Genomic DNA, 19828 nt, shown 5'->3' with positions numbered 1-19828 from the left:
CATCAACCCTGTGAAAACCCATCATCTCTCTTCACACCAACACAGGCTCTGAGTACCTGGCCTACTTCAAGTAGTCATGAAAAACTGCTAGAATCCCTTTCTTCTTGGCCAGTGTCCTTGTAAACCTCTCTTCTAGATTTCCATAACATTTTGTAATATGTTGGAACCCACTCTATGATTTTGAAATAATGTCTAGATAATATTTGATAATTTTTCTCCTTCCTCAAGACCCAGAGAGAAACAAGGTTAGAAATCTGCCTATCTCTGCTGATAAAAACTGACTACAAAAGAGCTTTGCTTGTCTTTTAATGCAGAAGCTCATGCAGAAAGCTCCTGTTTTCAAACCAATTAGCAATACAGATGAGCTAGCAAGTCCTGTGCCATTTCTGGGGCGGGGGAAGGGTAGAAGTCAAATAATCTGTGTTTTTAAGTGTTTCTGAGAAATGAAGACCTCCAGGGCAGAGAGAGGGCGGATCAGGAAATAGCTATGCAAATCACATGCCAATGAAATTACTAAAACTTTGATCAGGGGCATTAACAATGCTCCAGCATTCACAAGTATGAAACAGGAGTGAGTAAGACTGGGCATGTTTTGGAAGAGATTACAAGAGTGTTTACTTACATGGTTTGTTGAGCAGTCAATGAAGTCCATGGCTGTTTTGGACTTAAACTGCCCAAGCAGTCCAGGTATGACAAATGTGGTAATACATTCCACTCTCATTAGTGGCTCTTGGGGATCTCAATGATTTTGACCAAGAGCCAAAATGACTGGACTTTAATAAAAGTCCCCACCACCACCCTCTTTCTAACAACCTAAGTGCTCACCCTTTGGGGAGGTAAAACTGGGACCTAGAATCTGTGACAGCATAGTTCATTGGAAATGCTAAATTGTAGTTAGTGACTCAAGCAATGTGGGGTAATAGTTTGGGCTAAAGCAAACTTGGAAACTCAAAGCCCAGATTTTCATAGAGCCCATGACATCCAGTGTGATCTACCTGATAAACTGGAGAACATCCATCAGTGGTTGGTAGTTGTTCTGGGCTGTGTGGTCTTGGTGGCATTTGGAAGTGAGGGCATTTAAATCTGTCTCTAGCATCTGGGCTCACAACTCCAGACACATCTTTTCAAAGCCTTTATTTGGGGGTGGGGGGAGGAATAAAGGAAACCGTCAGAACAATTACCAAATAACCACTCTGACTGCATTGTTTTGCTATGTCCATTGCTTGAAATTCATTATTTAAAGTTTGGTTGTCCTACAAGATCAAGTTGTTCTTGTTAATGGCCCTGTGTGTTAGTATCTCAAACAATACAACTGCTTCTTAAGTATTTCTGTTGGGTGTAGAAAAGTGTTTATAAGAAAACAGAATAAAAGTAAAATTTGTATTTTATGAATTTGCAGAAAGATTTAACCAATTAAATGGACATTGAGTACTGACAGGCACTACATGGAATAAAACTGTGGATTTGAAATAAAATTTTCATATATCATTTATGAATTCTTAAGTTAAAGTGTTGGCTTTAGTAAAAGCCAAAATGAAGACTGAGAGTTTTTGGTTTCTGTTTTTTTCCCCCAAGTATTTGAAAACTGAAATTCTGTAAGAGATTATCTGTGAAATGCCTTTCTTTTATTACACCCATAAATTTTAGGAGTGGCTTTGATCAAGCATTCTGCCATTCTTGGTTTCTAAATCTTTTACTCATACATTAATAACTTTAAAAACATTCATCCTATTTTTGTTGTAGTGAAAGAGGAAGTTTCTAAATAGTCAAAAGGGAAACATTGAAAATAGAACAAAGTAAATGGTAACTAAGTTAGGTTTTTTTTTTTTTTCCTTCTTCCAGAAAGGGCAATGCTCCATGCTGGAACTTGCCAGAGTATTTTAAGATTATTGTCTGTAAAGAAAATCTACCAGAGAATTATGATCCTCAACAGAAAGGCATTACAGAAATGCAAAATATTACCAGGAACACAGACTATACATAGACCAGTGTTTGTCAGAATCTAATACTTCAATCAGTAGAGTTTTTTTTTTCTTTTCTGCCTTGTGTATAAAATATACACATAGGTGCACATGCGCAAGCACACACACACAACTTGCAAATTAAATGAGTTAACGCTCTGTCAACTTCCTGTAGACATTGACCCTGAGGGTCAAACTCTTAGGAAAATTACCCCTGGTTTTCCATTCCCAGTTCCCAGTCCCCGCCAACCCGAAGTCTCACAAAGAATTTCTCGAGAGAATATGTAGCTGCATTGGCAACAAAAATCCTCTCTGCAAAATGGGAAGAGAGAGTTGCTAACTGATGAGTCAATCCAGCTTTTATAGCAGTTTATCTTCATGGTATTTCCAAGAGCATAAATGCTATAAAAAGAGAGGGGGTGGGGGGGAGAAAGAGAGATGGCCACGACAGGAAGAACACAGTAGAAAAAAACAGGAACATTTAAGCCAAAAGCAATTTACTTTGCCAGTAACTGGTTACGTTTCCTTTGTTTTATTATTATTATTGTTACAAGAGTTGAGGCTGAGATGAAAGTTTCCCACACCTGCACTGCCTGAACACACAACTTGTCTGAACTTGTTTTGCTCTGTCGTTGAGAAAATAACTATAATCCATTAATATTTGAAAATATTGAAAAAAAATAAAGAAGAAGAAAGAAAACAGCACAAAAATGAATTAGATGTCAGAGTAGCCTGGATGGCTAGAGGTGGTTTGGTTCTCTGGGGATTAACACCCCTGACTTCGAAAAGGTGAATACTTGTGAATTTCTTATCACTGAGTAAGAGGAAGAGATGAGCAATTGGAGAAAATAATTCTTTTTAAACCACAGAGATCTTTTCACTGATTAAGCAGAAGAGTCACAGGCCCACTGTAAAGGGGTAGTGTGCATCACTCTGGCAAAGTTTTAGTGGCTTTCCTGAAGTCCTGTCACCCACTGCTAAGTCTAGACTAGACTGAGGGGACCCTGTTCTCTGTCAAGTCAATGGGATGCAGAGTGCTTGCTGAGATGGGTATTGTGCAGTATTTGAGAGTATTTTTATGCTTACTGGTGACAGCCACCTCAAGTTAATATGAATACCTCATTATGAGACAGAGTGAGTATGTATGTCTATTAGAATCTGCTTAAAGCAGAGGCTCTGGATAAAGTCCAGTTGCCTGGGTTGGAATTCCACTATCAATAACCATTTGCATGACCTGAGACAAGTAATTTCATCTCTGCCTCAGTTTCTTGATCTGTAAAACAGGGATAAGAATTTGCATCTCCCTCATTGGTTTGTCGTAAATTTTGAATAAGTTATTGCACATAAAGCATCCTGAACAGTAACAAGCATACAGCAAGTATGAAGTATTAGCTACTTTGGTTATGGGTATGTAATATTGAAAATATTCATACAAAAAGCACTTACTGAACTCTATGATGAGCCAGGCCAGGCCAGGGCAGGGGATTATTTACGCATAGAAGCACAAGTAGCTGTGCATTTATTGCTTTGCACTGTTAATTGTTTAAAGAATTGTCAGGAACCAAGTGTGTACCAGGGAGTGTACCACTGGCTCTGCAGAACTTTGTGAATAGAGATTAGTCCAACCTAAAGCACCAAAGCTGCTACAATTCTGGAATCTTAGACTCTTGGCTTTCTCATATGTATATAGTCCTTGGCTTTCAAGAAGAGGGTAAATATGAGTCCATCCAGGGTGATTGGAAGGAGTGGAGCTGTTTCTTAAGTAAATAAATAAAAATTCAGAGCCCACCCTGCCCCTGGCCACCATCACATCATGGTGTATTTACTTTGAATCACTGGCCTAGCAAATGATTTGTTTTACTGCTCCCAAGGAGAAAAAGATGAAGTCTGGAAACCAGAAATTCCTCTATCCTCAAAAGCCAGCCCCTCAATCCCAAAGTTTCAGCTGGGGTCTTTTGAATCCAAAAAGTCTTCTTTTGTATTTTGGGGATTCTTGCCTAATGTTTACTGCTCCTCTGCTTCTAGGACATTGAACATTTGTGGTCTTCATTTGTTCATTGCATGTAGGACAAGGATATGACCTTACCAAGATGCCAAACACAATGGCTCAACAGTTATCAGGAGGCCTCCTATCCCAATTCACAGTGCAACTTCAAGTCATTGGCTTATGTTCTATGAGCATCAGCACAAGTCATAAAGGTGAATGCAGTTTGACCAGTGTCCAGAATCCCAAGTATACCACATGGTCAGGTTGGCCAGCCCAGTTCATGAGGTTGCAAAGAATATGTGGCCATCTTTATTTTCATTAGTCACTTGTTCATTCCATAAATTTGTTACGTAATGCCACCCCCTGAGTGTTGTGCTGGGGCAGATAAGAGCTGAATGGACACGGTCCTGCCCTTAAGGCCAGTCCACTATAATTATAAGCCAAAAAGCACAGCTCCAGCACATGAAATGTAGTGATATGTTCCATAAGAGAAGGATAGCAAAAGAGAGGGGAGGCTTAAAGACAGAGTTGAGTTCGAGCCTTGAGATACTAGTGAGAATTACTTAATAGTACCTGAGATACACAAGTACTTGTCCTATTAGGAACCAAAGGTTTTTGCTTTTGATCAAATTCCATTTAGAGTTTCAGTTTATGTGACCAGAATATTTGGTGCTAGTCTGTTCTAAATTTGTAATTCTCAGAATCTGCTGGGGAAGGACTTGTGCTTCTTTGGGTTCTGAAAACAGCTCAAAGAATGGAGAAAATAGACTCAGTTGGGGGATGACTTCTTGTGGGTTCCTGGAACCTTTGCCTTTGGTATTTAAAATGGCATGTTCAATGCAAGTTATCTTTTTCAAAAAAGGCCTTTGGGATTTGAAAGCTTTTCTGGAAATAAATGCCTTTTAGGTTTTAAGTGCTTTTCACCAAAATGTTGGGAGGGGGAAGATGATAGTAACAAGTCTTAGAACAGAGGGGATATTGTTCTGGGACTTGTGATGAAATGTCTCAGACCTGCTCCCCCAGCCGACCCCCCCGCCCCCCCCACACACACACACCTCCTTTCCAGTTCTGTTTGTTTCTGTCAAGTTTTTCTGCTGGGCTATTATTTTGATAAGGGACATGAAAGTACATCCTTTCCTGGGGGTCATTAAAGTCTTAACACTTGGGTCACTTGTGGAAACACTTCTGTGCTACACAAAAGTCTTCTAAACAAAATAGCCCCCACCCTGGCTCCAGGCTGTGGACCGTGTCAGATTCATGGAACGTGGCATCACGCTGCAGTCAGAGGAGCAAGAGGTCAGGATCCACAAAACAGGCCGGATGAAATCACCAGCCCCGAGAGCGGGGAGGTGGAGAGAGCAGAGCCCTCCCTGCCAGTCTGGCAGCTCCAGCAAAGTGCTCAGAGCTCATCCCACACACTCGGTGCTAGTCACTGCCGAGTGTTTACATGAGTAATGGAGCTGCTGGGGGAGGGGAGTTGTAAGCAGAGACCGAGCCTCGCGGGGAGCATTCACAGGGAGGCTGACACACACGGAGTAGAGACTTCAGGGATGTGGCCGGGGAGCAGTCACATGCTGTAGCTTTCATGAACACAGACATCAATCAGGCAGATGTTTGTCGACTGGAATGGGTAATCTCTACTTTCTCTTTGCTTGATTTTGTTTGTGAGCTTGTTTACCTTTGATAATTCCGGGCTGGCTTTCTGGGATGGACTTTCAGACCAATGTTTTGAGGAATGAGATGAGAGCGGGACTGGGAAAGGGGACCTGAGCCCCGAAACCACTTTTGGAACTTTTTGTTTTTGTTTTGTTTTTCTCTCTTGATTGACAAGGCAGCTAGCTCTCTCTCTGCCTTGCTGAGCTTCACAGCAAAAACTGATAACCGCAGCAGAAAAATGAAATTAAAGGGATTAATTGTGTCTGTAAAAAGAGTACAAATGTAAAATATCCTAAAACCACGGGTTAAACTGCTTGTCATAAGTGAGATTTAACAACAGTGAAGAGGGTTTCGCGTTGTTCAGATTGGACATTGTCATAATCATCTCTGGAAGTAATAGAAAGTGTCGGGTACCTTTAAAGGTCTGAAAGAAGTTGCCGGGATTGAATTCATGAGTTTGGAATTGTTCAAGGGCAGTTTGGTTAGTTGGTTGGTTTTAATTTTGCTGGACTTGAGTGACTGATGAAATCAAATGTGAAAGCTGCTGCCGGACAGTCACAGCACTCCATAAACAGCAGCCTCCCCCGCCCCACTACTTTTTGTACAGATCTTAAAAGGGACCAAGCTCAACATCAAGGATGAAATAGAACTGATTTATATCTTGTCTATGGCTTTTAAATAGTTTAACCCCAGTGGAATCAAGTTAACCCCAGCATAATCTTTGGGATTTATTTTAAATAACCCTCTAGATCTTCATAAAAAATATATTGAGAAAGAAAAGAGAACATGCTGATTTAAATGTATCTCCCAGATTTATTGAGATTTGAAACATGCTGGTCATGATGTTATTAGTAAAAACACATAAAAATACTTTCCAGTTTATTATTGTAAAAGACTCCATAGCTTGTGCTCTCTCCTTCTCTCTCTCTCTCTCTCTCTCTCTCTCTCTCTCTCTCGTTACTCTGTATGATAATTTGAGAAAATGTTCATGTCTCCAAACACTTTCGAAGAGAGATGTTTTCAAGTGTTAGATTACTATGATACATAGTGTGCTGGCATTATCACTTAGGTTTCAGAAAACAAGACACAAAACCAAATACACAGAATGATCTTGAAGCCCAGTTCAGGGTTATCTTTCAGCCTCAAATGCTTCTTTTCTAACAGTGGGGAAGGGCATTTTTCTTATCATCATCCTTTAGTCTTCATTTTATTTATATTAATTAGACATAGTCAAGTATAATCACTTAGCTTTGGGAAATGTACAGAGGGGGATAGTCTACCCAACTGCAGCCCTCCAGAGAGAGAAGTATCTAATGAGAGTTGGCTGCCACAGATATGTACATTTCTCTGAACAACTAGAGGATATCACTGCTATAAGATTGTCTTTACTGAGGAAAGCCATGCCAATGAAAATGTATATCAATTATTCTCCATTTGTTTTCAGCGCCAAATCTTAAAGGCAGACCACGCAAAAAGAAACCGTGCCCACAAAGAAGAGATTCATTCAGTGGAGCTAAGGATTCCAACAATAATTCCGATGGTAAAGCTGTTGCCAAGGTATGATCATTCACTCCATGGTATTCACTTTGATGCATTTTTTCATTTTTTTCTTTTTCTCTTCATCTTTCTGCTCTTGTGCCTTGGTGGCAGTTTTCAATTTAGAATTGGACTTTGGTATTCAGAGCTTTTGAAAGCACTATGCATGTCTGTTCCTGCCACCTCCCTTCCCTGGTGTCTGGGGGTGGTGGGAGGCAGGCATTTTGATTTGTCAACAGAAAGGCTTCCCACCTCCCAGTTTGGCCTGTTGGATAAAGGACAGATGATTAAGCACCCACGTCACTGAGGCTGAGATTTCATAGTAGGTGACACAATGACATAGTTTACTCTGCTCGAATCAAAAATAGACCAGCTGAACCATCCTCTTTCTGAAAGTGTTCATCTAAATATGTTTCAGAGATTAGCAGAGGATGAAATTAGAAATGGCTAGAATTAATCTTTTTAGTTATGTACTTTTCAAAGTCACCTCTAATTCACATTAGAATAAAATTAAAGATACACAGTAAAATATTTATATGTATACATATTCTCATATATCTACTTCTATGTTTTTTAAAATCTCTATTAATGAAGAAAGTCTCAATTCCAGGCCCCCTTTGACCCAGACCATTTTGTGTAAGCATTAATTAGAATCTTTATAGTGTGCACCCATAGTATTTAGCACCATGAAAGGTGAAAAGTCACGTCATATTTTTAGACTTATCTTTTTTGAATTTTGTGGGATTGGGTCAGATTTCCATGTTCCGGTCATTGGTTTGTGTGTGGGTGTTGTTTCTGAGCCAAAGACAGCAATAATCCTTTTGCGACCTGAATTGAATACCAGATTTGAACTGACAGCACATTTCCAGATGGAAGAACTAAACTTTTGAAAATGGGAGCATTTGGATTATTGATGAATTTGGAAGATTTTGCTGTAGGCAAAAAAAAAAAAAATGAATTCTGTGTTGACATTCTACTATTTATCTCCCATGTACTCCACCCCTTTCTGGGTGTAATGAAGTAAGTCTTAGACATTCACATTCCGTAAATCTTATCTTTGCATATGATTGTTTCATCAAGAAGTTCTGAAGACTTCTTGGGTAGGATTTCTTCATGCTTTTATGATTCTAAAGGGTTAAAAAGAGCTCAGTAAGTAGAAATGTGCCGTTTCCAATTGACCTTCTGTTAGTGAGTGCACAAGGATACCACAAAGGACATTTTCTTGTGAGCTGGACAGGGCCCTAGAGCTCCCTACCTAGGGCTTTGGTTCTCATGGTCTTGAAGGATGTCAGCTGGAATAGTTTATCCTTGTGATATGAACATAATATAGTTTGCAAGTTCCTGCAGATTCTGCATAGTGGAGCAAGAAGGGTTTAGACCTGTCACATTCAGCAGAGTGGGTACTGCCCATGCCTCATGTTGATGCCGGTCCACGCCTGAAGAGTGACATCATGTGTTTACTCCAGCATATATTGTGCCTGAGTCCAGCAGGATGAAGCTACTTCCCTAGTGCTTTGGAGTTACTATCAAGTATGCCTCTGGGGATTTTCTAAAACTCATACAATTGATCTGAAAGAACACTGCTTCCAAAGTTCCTCTCTACAGAAGGCAGCTCGGACTCATATGCAGGCTCACAAAACTGAGGAAGACAGGAGCCTGCTCTAAGGATGGGTCATATTAGATGTCCACTGACTTATTCTCATTAGGAGGGATGGAAGTCAAGCCTGAGATTTCTAAGTGACCCCTTCACCCCACCTTGTACCACTGCTGTCATTCAGAATTTTTACAAGGGACACATAACCCATCTGTTGTTCATGTGCTGGGTGAATGTCATGCAGCAGTCAGCTCCTGGGGACTGGTCAGATGGCTTGGCTCCTTTTGCAGTCTTGGATTAGAGTCCTGCCTTGGTCATTTCCAGTGGGTCTCCAAAACCATTTCAACTCACTGAGGAAGATTGATTGATAGGTGTGAAGTGTGGTGAGCTCGTCTGTTAGTACCTGTCTAAAAAACCCTATAGAGTGAACAAGCCACATCTGGGACCAGGACAGCTATTAAAATGGCACTTGTTTCTTAAAGTGGTCTTTTCCCATGAAATGCTATAGTAGAGAGTATAAGCTGTGACCATCTCTTCATTTGCTGAACTGGAAGGAATATGTTAGGCGACCATGAGCTGTTTGACTTTAAGGGCTGTGTGACTCTTCTTTATTTTTATTTTTATTTTTTAAAAAGTGCCTCAAACAGACCTTTTCTAACTATGGATAAGTACCAGCTTCCTGCAGCTCCACACAGCAAATCTCCTAGAGTGGGACCCTCTGGGTTTGTATTCGTGCCTGGTAATTTGCCTGTCACTATCAAAAGGTTGCAGTCTCTTCAAGGAGTACATGATGGCAGCTTTGCAAGACCCTGTTTTCCCAGGGAGAGAGAATTTTATGACTTCTCAAAGACAGCAAAAGTCACATGGGGAGAGAGCTACCAGTTCTCTGAAGACATTCGGTTTAAATCCTGTCTTTTTTCTGGGATGATTTTAAAGCAGCAGATCTGCAGCCTTGTCTTGTTCTTAGAGCAATCTGCTCTAGATAAAACTTGGCCTAAGTTGCTAATGAAAGATCTATATTGATAGAAGGCAAATATTTCCCTATACCTTTCAAGCATTTTCCAAAGACCAGAAGTGTGTAACAGGTGGTTTATATTCAAAAGGGAACACAGAGAAGGACACGATGGTGTGCAATATTTACTTTTACTTAAATCACAAACATACTCTAATATTTCACAAATGCAATACTTCCATTATTTTCAATACTTTTCAAGTCAATTGCATCTCAGAACTATCCCCAGGGATTATCCTTGCTTCACCAAGGAATAAACTGAGAGTCACTAGCAAATCAGTGGCCAAACCAAGATTAGAACTCTAGCTTGTTTATTACTAGTTCAGCATATCTTGCGGCCCCAGTTAAAGACTAGATTAGTTATAACTCAATCCCGTGGAAGGATGTGGTTAATATCAAATAGGTGGTGGTTCATTGAAAACATTAAATGTTGATTCTCTAATTAGTACTTCCTCAATCACTTTGGAAACCCCAGAGCGCTTAGTGAACGCAACAGGTGTACAGTGTTCAGGTCAGGAAAAACAAATCTAGTAATTAACTGTCACTGTCAAAAGGCTGGGCTTTCTCAAGGTCAAAATGAAGACTAGCTCATGTTTCCATTCCACCTGCACTGCAATAATTCAGTAGATTAAAATACTGAGAATGTGTTGGATAAATGTAGAAAAAAAAAGTGTAGAAAAGAACTTGGTCCTACCCAGAAACAGAATAATACCTTAAACTTATATAAACTAAAAAAAAAAAAAATAAGTAAAAATAAAAAGTATCGAGCTAGTGGCAGCCGGGAAGCCACTGTTTGCTTGTTTGCTTCTTGCTGATAGCTGGTCTCCTTGGGTGCAGCATGCTGGGGCACCCACTGAGATCAGGATGCAGTTCACCAGGCAGCACCCTGGCTTCACTGGGAGCCTGTGCTGTGAAGCAAGGGGTGGGAATTATTTTGGACCTGGTTACTGCACCCTGGTGGGTTTTCCTTCTGTTTCTGGGTGTTTCTACACAAGTGAGGCACAGTGTTAAACAGCTCTCTAGACAAAGAGCAAATTTCATAGTCCCTAAGCAGTGGTGCTTCTGACCTAATAATAGAGATAATCTGTCCATTACCCCTGCAGATTTAAGCCTCAGCCTGTTTTACCCACAGTCCTTAGTTCTACTCTTGCTATACCAGACTGGAGTTTGGAGCTCTCTCTATACCAGAGCTCTAAGCCCACTCATCTGCCCCGCACCAGCCATTTGACAAGACCCATGACCACTCTCAGTCTCAGTTTTCTCCACTGTAAAATGGAGCTAGATATCTCCTTTTTTTCAATTCTTATGGATATGAGGGTAGGCTCTCTGAAACCATAGCCTTGTATCTAGCTCATCGTGGGTGCTCAGTTGATGTAGGGTTTCCTTCTCTTAGCTTTATGTACAATAGAAGGAATGAAGCTCTTTTATGATTTGAAAACCACCTAGTCTTGTATTTTATGTCTCACTTGAAAAATCGCATTTCTAAGTGGTAAGTTTTGTAATGCCTAGTAATAAGATTTACTTTTTTAATTAAAAAGTTCATTTTGACTGCAGACTTTAACATTTTTATTAAGAGTGTCGGTAAAGCATAGTGTATTAAAACCACAAACCCTAGAGTTCGACATTAAAGGCAGAGTTCAGTTCCAAACTTACCACTTGTGAATTTGTGTATGTTCATATAAACTTGTACATGTTTACATGTTACTCATTCTATCTGTACCTCAGTTTCCACTTTCATAATTTGAGAATAAGAACCTACCTCACCAGGGGCTGTGAGCATGAAATGAAATAATCAACATCTAAACACCTCTTACAATAGACCCTGGCCACCTAATAAACACTCCAAAAGGGCTGAAAGGCAATATAGATTAAAACTAGAGTGATTTTATGAGCCATCAAATAATAAATTTCATCAGAACTTTGGACCCAACAACCTAGAATTTGGCAGTGAAAGATGATGATGGCATAAAGTTTCACAGGATGTTTGCCTTCATATAATACCACAAAGTACCAAAGTATGAGAAGATTGTAAGTAAAACTTCTACATGGAAAAAAAAATTGTTTTAATCTCATTTCCACAGCCCCTTAAAAATTGAAACCTTATCTAGAGGCCCCGCTGAAAGAGTTGTGCATGAAGTTTTATTTTTCTAGGACCAGTCTAACAACATCAAACTAATGTGTTCACTTGAGAGAATAAGCAATAAAGAAAACCCTCACAGAAGATGCTCCCCTTTAATACATAAGCTTGGTCTTTTATGTTCTTCGTGCTTGGAAGGAGAATCTGCAGGGAAAGAATAAGGGTTCAGAAATCTGAAATGGAGAACACTGTAGAATCTGTGGGGCATTTTTATTCATAACATTTCCTCAGCACTTGCCCTCTTCCTGCCCGATGTTAGATATGGAGATGTAAAGAATATTGGAATGTACACATTCCCCATGGGCGCACTTGAACTCCAAGTCTGACCCTTTGTACTTCCCCCTTTTACAATTAAAATAGCTCAGCAACTTAGTGTTATATTTAACAACCATCAAAGGCCTCTTGTAGAACATGGCAGCTAGGAGGGAACATTAGGTTAGCAGCTCCACATGCCGAGCTCCATATCCGCCTGTAGTGTGGAAGGAAGAACATCTGGAGCGCTTACTGCCATTTATTTCTTAATCATAGAGCTTTTCACTCACTCTTCTTGAGTTTTTAGCTGACCTCGACTCTGTCTTTTGTGGCAAGTGAACATCTTCTATTATAGTCTCAGAGCAGACTGAAAAGCAAGAAGTCCTCATTAAAGAGTGGGGTCTTTTGTTTCCTACTGAGGGTGTATTCAGGAGTCACCCTTAGGTGACAGACAGAAGAGACCTGGCTGGCTTTCATGTTACCAGTATGGGCTGGCATTGGCTTGTTTTTCCAGGTTGCTGGCAAGAATATCAACAAGATAAGTTTACCAAACTTGTCATTCATTTTGATACAAAGTGTAACAAACTGGGACAATTTATTTAAAAAGCAAAGTTTGTTCAAGGACACAGATAATATCCCTTAGGGGGGAAAAAAAGATGTGTCAAGAAGCAGACAAAAAGGTTCATACAAACACTATTTCTGGCTTCAGCATACTTGTAAAGAGTCTAAAAGAAACTGGTGTAGTTAAGCAGACTACAGGCCACTGGCCACCTGTTTCTGTCAGTAAAGTTTTATTGGAACATAGCCACACCCGATCATCTACATGTTGCTCTTAAGCTAGAACAGAGTAATTCTAACAGAGACCACAGGGCCCCAAACTCTAGGATATTTAACATGTGGCCCTTTACAAATTGACCAGCCCCTGATTCTAGGATAGTTCACATGTGATGATACTTCTAAAAAGCCATTTCAGGGCAAGAGTAATTTACTGGTTTGTCCTTCCCACTCAGGGTAGTGTCACCAGCCATGTCTTTGTAAACCCTCAAGTGCTGTGCCTGATTTGATGTGGTGTATTTTCTGTTTTCCAGGTGAAATGTGAGGCCAGGTCAGCCTTGACTAAGCCGAAGAATAACCATAATAATTGTAAAAAAGTCTCCAATGAAGAAAAACCAAAGCTGGCCATTGGTGAAGAGTGCAGGGCAGATGAACAGGCCTTCTTGGTGGCACTTTATAAGTACATGAAAGAAAGGAAAACGCCAATAGAACGAATACCCTATTTAGGTTTTAAACAGAGTAAGTATACTGGTTTTCATTTTTGAAACATCAAAATTGCTCAAATTCTTTGAAATGGGGAAAAAGAAGTTCTGTTTTTTGGGTTTTTTGTTTTTTTCTTCTTTATTTGGAATTATGTTGAAATCCAAATCTGGGGATGGTGTTCTCTGTTTATACTAAATCTCCAAATTGTCCCAGCCAAGAATTTTTTTCCCTGCCTCTTTCCGCTACATTGTTCCCTTCTGGGACAGTTGCAGTGAGATATTTATAGGTTTGAATCCACTGATTATGACTGGAAATAGACATGTTGAAAGTTTTCTTATTTTCTGTTTTGTCAATTTTGAGTGCCTGTAACGCCTTTCTTGTGAGATAATAATATGACGTAGCCTTATCAGGCCAGATGTTGCCTGTGAAAAAGACAGCATATGAAAGGAAGACATTTAAAGATGGACAAAACAACCACAAAGAGAAAACACATTTCCTATGTCCCCAGTTTGTTAAAAGATAATAAAAATAGGACTTCAGGGGAGACAAGAAATATATAGATTTGAACAGAGGTCCCAGTTTTGAATAAGTTCGAGATGTACATCTAAGTATTGTTGTGTACAAGTAGACCAGGGAACTCAAAGCCTAGCAAAATTCCATATCAAAAGAGAAGAAATCCTGGTGTTGCCCTGAGTTCACCACTGAATATATATTTTGCCTCTGTCTGGATTTAGTGGTGCACAAAGCAATGAGCCTCTGGCTTGAAATAGTATTTTCTCTAAACGCATCTTCCTAGATTAAAACCATGTGTCATTTTGATGAAGAATGTCAAACCTGTATGTTTTACATAACAATTTACATACCTAATAGCAATTGGCACTGATTGCAAGAGAACACTCACAGCCATTATAAACTTATATAACTACGAATGATTACAATGTTTGTCTGAAAACTGGTTGCTTGAAATAGAAGTAAAATTAATGTACTATGAACAGCTTTGTTGCATTATGCATTGGTTCAGATTAAATCAAGGCCGAGGCAGGGCTCTTGATAGCTTTGAAATAGTGCAAGGTTCAATGAGGCTTTGCGAACACGTTGTGTCAAAGAGCCTTTTTTTTTTTAATTTTCATTTTATTCATTTCCCTTACCACAGAATAACTAGAAGTTCAATTTTTTTCCCTCTTATAAATAAAAGAATCAAATCTGTAGCAGTCACATTCCATGGTATTTGCTACAAATGAAACAAGGTTGCTGGCAGTTGGGCATAATTGTTTAACAGTATAAATGTATGCAAATCCTACAAAGAGAATCTGGAAAAAAAAAAAAACATTAGCAACATCACACAGGCAAATTAGGGGACTAAATGAGCTCATGACTCAGTTGTTCTGTGAATGAACATCTTCCTTCCCTTTGACCTATGGTAAGGTGGTTGCCTCCCACATGAATTACTTGTTTTCTTTGTCATTTATTGCAAGGGACCACGTACTTATGAAATACATGTGGTCTGAGCCTTTAATATAGTGTTGCCATCAGACAGTCTTAATATTAGGAAGGTAATCATATATTAAAGTGGCTGTAATTTATTGATCCCAGAAAGGTCTTATCTGAGGGAAGCATTACTTATTACTGTTTAGTCAATGGCTTCTTTCTAAAGGCTAGGTAAGACCAACCCCAGTTTTGAAATCCTGGCACATTTTCCCAAGGTCACTCTAATTCAGCTTTTTTTTTTTTGCTCTACTGATGGCAACAGAACTAAAATTATGTTGTTCTTTATCCTGAAACCAGAACCTCTCTGTAGTTTTTTGACTGTTTCTTAAGAAATATTTTAAGTGGTATAATAGATTCTGTTGTTGAATGCCCTTTGGCAAAATATTTCCTAAGAATTTAGCTCTCTGGGGTACATTAGTATTTCTTTTTTTTTTTTTCTCTTTCTCATTGAAAAACAAAACAAAATGTTTTAATTGACATTTCTTGGAATTATGTTAATGCAATGCTTATCTAAATACTTATTGTCCCTCTAACAGTTAACCTTTGGACTATGTTTCAAGCTGCTCAAAAACTGGGAGGATATGAAACAGTAAGTGTTTAAGCAACTTAAATGAAATAATTTTGCAATCTAACTTTCCCCCTCTCTTTGGCCAAAATGGAGAAAATGCAAAAGCAAACCATCATTGACTGCCTTTTCAAATGGCTCTACACTTTTGGGGGTTTATTGGGCTGCTTTTGGAAACAGTCCCAATTAGTTCCAGGTTTGGCAAAATTGTAAACTTGTCGTAAAAACTACAAGTGGAAAACATATGTAACTCTCCCCTGTCAGGGAAATTAGTTGGGTCTGTAATTTTTTCCCATGTTGAGAAAGGGCTATTATTGTACAACAAGCCAAGATTGCATAAAAGAAATTTCCCTTGGCAACATACCTGACATCTGTTCATGTCTAATATGGGAAATGTATTAAAGGCTTTCAAAAGTAATCAGGATTGGCCATTAAGGAATAGAATGCAGCAGAATCTCCTTTCGTTCTAGGGCAAAGAAGCTTTATTAGACAAGGGTCACTGCTGCATAAACAGGAAGTTATCAAACTTATTCAGAACAGGCTCTGACACCTTTATCAGCTAATTCCAACTGACAGGAATGGGTTATTTTTAGCCCTCGGGAAAATTTGATGGCCACGGATTTTTACAGCATGTATTCTGAACCAATAAAATGTTAGAGCAACAAACCAAGATTAAGATCTTGAAATAAGAAAAAAGAGCTGCATTAATATAGCACACAGAGATGACATCTGTAATAAAATCAATTGACATAGGAAGATGTCGTCACTGGAAATATTTTCTCCTCCACACAATGATCAGATTAAGTTGTGCCGTTTCTTCTGCAATTGAGTAAGAAATTATTTTTTCTTTCCTTAAGAAGTAATCTGGAATATCTCTGTACCATAGTAAAATGACAGTAAGAGACAGAGTCAAGAAAATGAAATTTATTTTAGCCCAAACACAACAACCAGTGTTTCTTGCCAGATAAAGCATATTGTTCCATAAACTAATATCATGTTTTGATGTTAGAGGCTTGGGATGGGAAAAGATGGCAAACATTATGTGATTCAGATAACCTGGTATTTACTATAGAGATATCTGCTATGAACCCTGACTAGAAATTCTTTGATATGATTATATGTATATATAAAATATTTATTTGATATATGGGGTATATGTGTGGTATATAAGGAAATACAATACTCACATGAACTATATATAAAATGTGGATTTCATACACTTGAATTTACTTGAAATATTTGTTTTACCAAGTACCCTGTGTAAAAATAAATACAATAATTTTCATTTGATTGAGTCTGTTGATAGGACCAGAATATAGATTCCTTGTCACTGTAGCTCATAGTTTTCCAAAATCTTAATTATAGCTTTCATCCATGTGAAAATGATGATAACTTAGTAGTCAACCTCACAGCCTAGACTTTTAAGTCTAAATCTAAATATTAAGAATAAGAGAATACATTTTTATGAACCGTGATTGCACATAGTTACATGATATTGCACAACATTATGAAATATCTTTAAAAAGAAAACTCAGGAACTTTTTGTTATTCACTGATAGGAAGAGTGCCAGCACATTTCACAGAATCAGTTTTTCCTGCTTTTGTATCTTCTGTATCTTTACAAAGATTTTTTTTTTTTTCCCCATGAGACAGCAAGTTGATGTAGAATGTACAGAAGAAACTTCTGATAAGTTTCAGGGCATTTGTGGAATCTTTCAACAAATAATATTTATTCTTTCGTTGAATGAATGAATGACTGTAGGATCAGCAGATCACTTGATCACATATTTACAGAATACTTGGTGTGTACAAGGCTTGTATTAGACACTGTGGGAAAAGCAAAATATCTAGGCCTATGGTTCTTGTCCTTAAGTTACCATTCATAAGAAACTGTAGATAAAAGAAGAGGTGGAAAAAGATCAGTGCTCTGTAGAGGTAAAGCAGTTCCCCTGTGGGGCTGGGGAAGGAAGGCTTGATGGCTCTGATGACGTTTGAGCAGATTGGTGGTGGTGGAGGGGGCATGAAAGAGATTTAGAGATAAACGGTCATGGCTTTCCAGAAAGTGAGAATGAATTAAATGATGGTGGCAATGACAACCCCTAGAGTTACTCAGTGGACTGTGGAAAGTGGGGAGCATAGAAGGTTGCCACCTCCCATCTCTGGTGATAAGAGTAGCTCTTCTCTCTGTGGGCGGCAGGGGGTGGGGAGCTCACTTTCACAAGTGGAAATTTATGCTGCTTTTAGGCTGATAAAGGAAGGGCAGAGAGGTCTTCTTGCATCTATTGATTCTCAGTTGCCTTCATCTTAGATGATCCTTATGCCAATTTGCATATTGGGGGATGACATAGTCTGATCCCCTTGCTTGAGGTGGGAGAAGATAGAAGTCCAGATTACACATTGGTATCTTCCCTCTAGCTGGTTATGAACAGTTTTGTTTGTTTGTTTGGTACTGAGTCACATCCACAGCCCCTTTTTAATTTTATATCTTGAGACAGGGTCTCAATAAGTTGCCCAGGGTCTCACTAAATTGCTGGGGATGTCTTCGAACCTGTGATCCTCCTGCCTCAGCCTCCTGAGCCACTGGGATTACAGGCAAGCACTGCCATGCCCAGCAATGAACAAAATTTTTAAAGAAATTCCTCCCTATTTCCTTTCCAGTTTCCTTCCTTCATTGATGCTTCATGCTACCTATTAGCCCTATAGGCATCTAAATTCAACACTGCCATCCTGCATCTAAGCTTCCATAACTTCTATGTATAGAATATAGTTTTCTCTTGGCATTTTTTGTTTGGTTGGTTGGTTTTTGTTTTGTTTATTTGTTTTGTTATTGCAGATTGAACCCAGAAGTGCTTAACCACTGAGCCACATCTGCTGCCCTTTTTACTTTCTTTTTCATTTTTATTTTATTTATTTGTTTATTTATTTTTGACCAGGGTCTCTCTAAGTTGCTTAGGGCCTTGCTAAGTTGATGATGCTGTCTTTGAACTTGAGATTCTCCTGCCTCAGCCTCCCAACCCACCAGGATTACAGACATCTGGGCATATTTTTTTAAATATTTTATGTTGTATGTGGACATAATAACTTTATTTTGTTTACTTAGTTTTTTTATGTGGTGCTGGGGATCAAACCCAGTGCCTCATGCATGCTAGGCAAGAACTATACCACTGAGCCACAATCCCAACCTATTGGCATGTTTTGACTAGTAAAAATCTGAGAAAACTTAATTTTGAAGTCAGTCTAGGAAATGTACAATAATATGCAGAGTCTGAGAATCTTCCACAGCACCTAGCTTCAAAATGGGACCCCAATCTAAGCTAAATATCAAAGATTAGACATTTGACTTTATACATGTAAACATGCTAGAATATTAACATTTCCACAGCTCAGGAGCAGCACCAAGCTTCAGATGAGTATTTTTCCATTCCGTAAAGTGGTGGTCAAAGTTCAACTTAGAGCCATTGCACTCTGAATAAGGGAAGGTGTAGCACTCTCATGTTATGTGTCTTTCTTGAATTGACAATTGTGTAAAAAAAAGGCTTCTTGCTCTGTTCTAGTTCATATCCTCATTTTACAAATGAGGACACTGGGGCACAGGAAGATGAAATGAATTGCATGGTGTCATCGTGTCATTCTTCAGTCTCTGACTTGCTGAGAATTTTGAACACAATGGTCTCAACCTCCATAGATTCACTGAGAGGAAAGACATTCATAAATGACCATTCCTTGTTCCTTCCATTCCTAGCAATTCCTTATGTATCTAAAATGTTTTCTACATGTTTGGGGCCATGTCTTGGAAAGAGGGTCTAATAACTTGCTTTTGTTAACACCATCTTTCAGTCCATTCAAACTTGAGCTTTACCAGATGGATGAGTTACTAGCTGAGATTTTTTTTTTTTTTTTGTCTGATTCTTGGGGAAAGAATATGAATTTAGGAGATGGGTCAAAAAATCTTGATAATGTAAATATTCAGTAATAATCACAAAGTGCAAGTTTAAAATTTGTAGATGTATTACTTCTGCTGTTAACTTGTGATTGGATAAAGACATCTTTCTGGAATTCCTTCTGGTTATAAAAAGAGGCCATCTTAATTGGCTTGTTTTTGTTTGTGGTTATAAACTATTCCAAACCTTCTGGTTTGAATTGTGGATTATGGATTATTTCATTTCAGTCCTTCACAACCCTCAAATTGAATTAAAAAAAAAAAAGAGGAGCAGAAGTTTTATTTTAAGCCTTTATGGCATTTGACTAATGACTATATACAATCCCCTAGCCTCCTCTGCTTTTGCTGGAAATGTATAAAGTGTCACTTCATTTTTAGGTTTAGAGATCAGAAATGCATTGAACAGATTTGATTTTCTAAAAAACAATATTCTGGCATTTTGA

The 19828-nt window shown here is 38.7% G+C and overlaps 1 protein-coding gene across 3 annotated transcripts in view; it reads left to right on the top strand.

Annotated features, from left to right (window-relative positions):
• Positions 1–19828, top strand: part of Arid5b (AT-rich interaction domain 5B) — a 178745-nt gene that overhangs the window by 128571 nt on the left and 30346 nt on the right. For 2 of the 3 annotated variants that reach the window (XM_046419660.2, XM_046419664.2), the window contains 3 exons: positions 7049–7161; positions 13224–13428; positions 15417–15469. In XM_046419660.2, coding sequence (XP_046275616.1) covers positions 7049–7161; positions 13224–13428; positions 15417–15469 — 371 coding nt within the window. Of the gene's footprint in view, positions 1–5153; positions 5579–7048; positions 7162–13223; positions 13429–15416; positions 15470–19828 lie in introns of those variants that run through there. The other variant, XM_046419662.2, reaches the window with a different exon arrangement.

This window comes from Marmota monax, unplaced genomic scaffold (assembly GCF_021218885.2).
Source record: "Marmota monax isolate L192 unplaced genomic scaffold, Marmota_monax_Labrador192_F-V1.1 WCK01_AAM20220418_F8-fsc00019, whole genome shotgun sequence".
NCBI classification, from domain to species: Eukaryota; Metazoa; Chordata; class Mammalia; order Rodentia; family Sciuridae; genus Marmota; species Marmota monax.
Note: the sequence above shows the minus strand (reverse complement) of the source record. Positions and strands in the feature narration are given on the sequence as shown.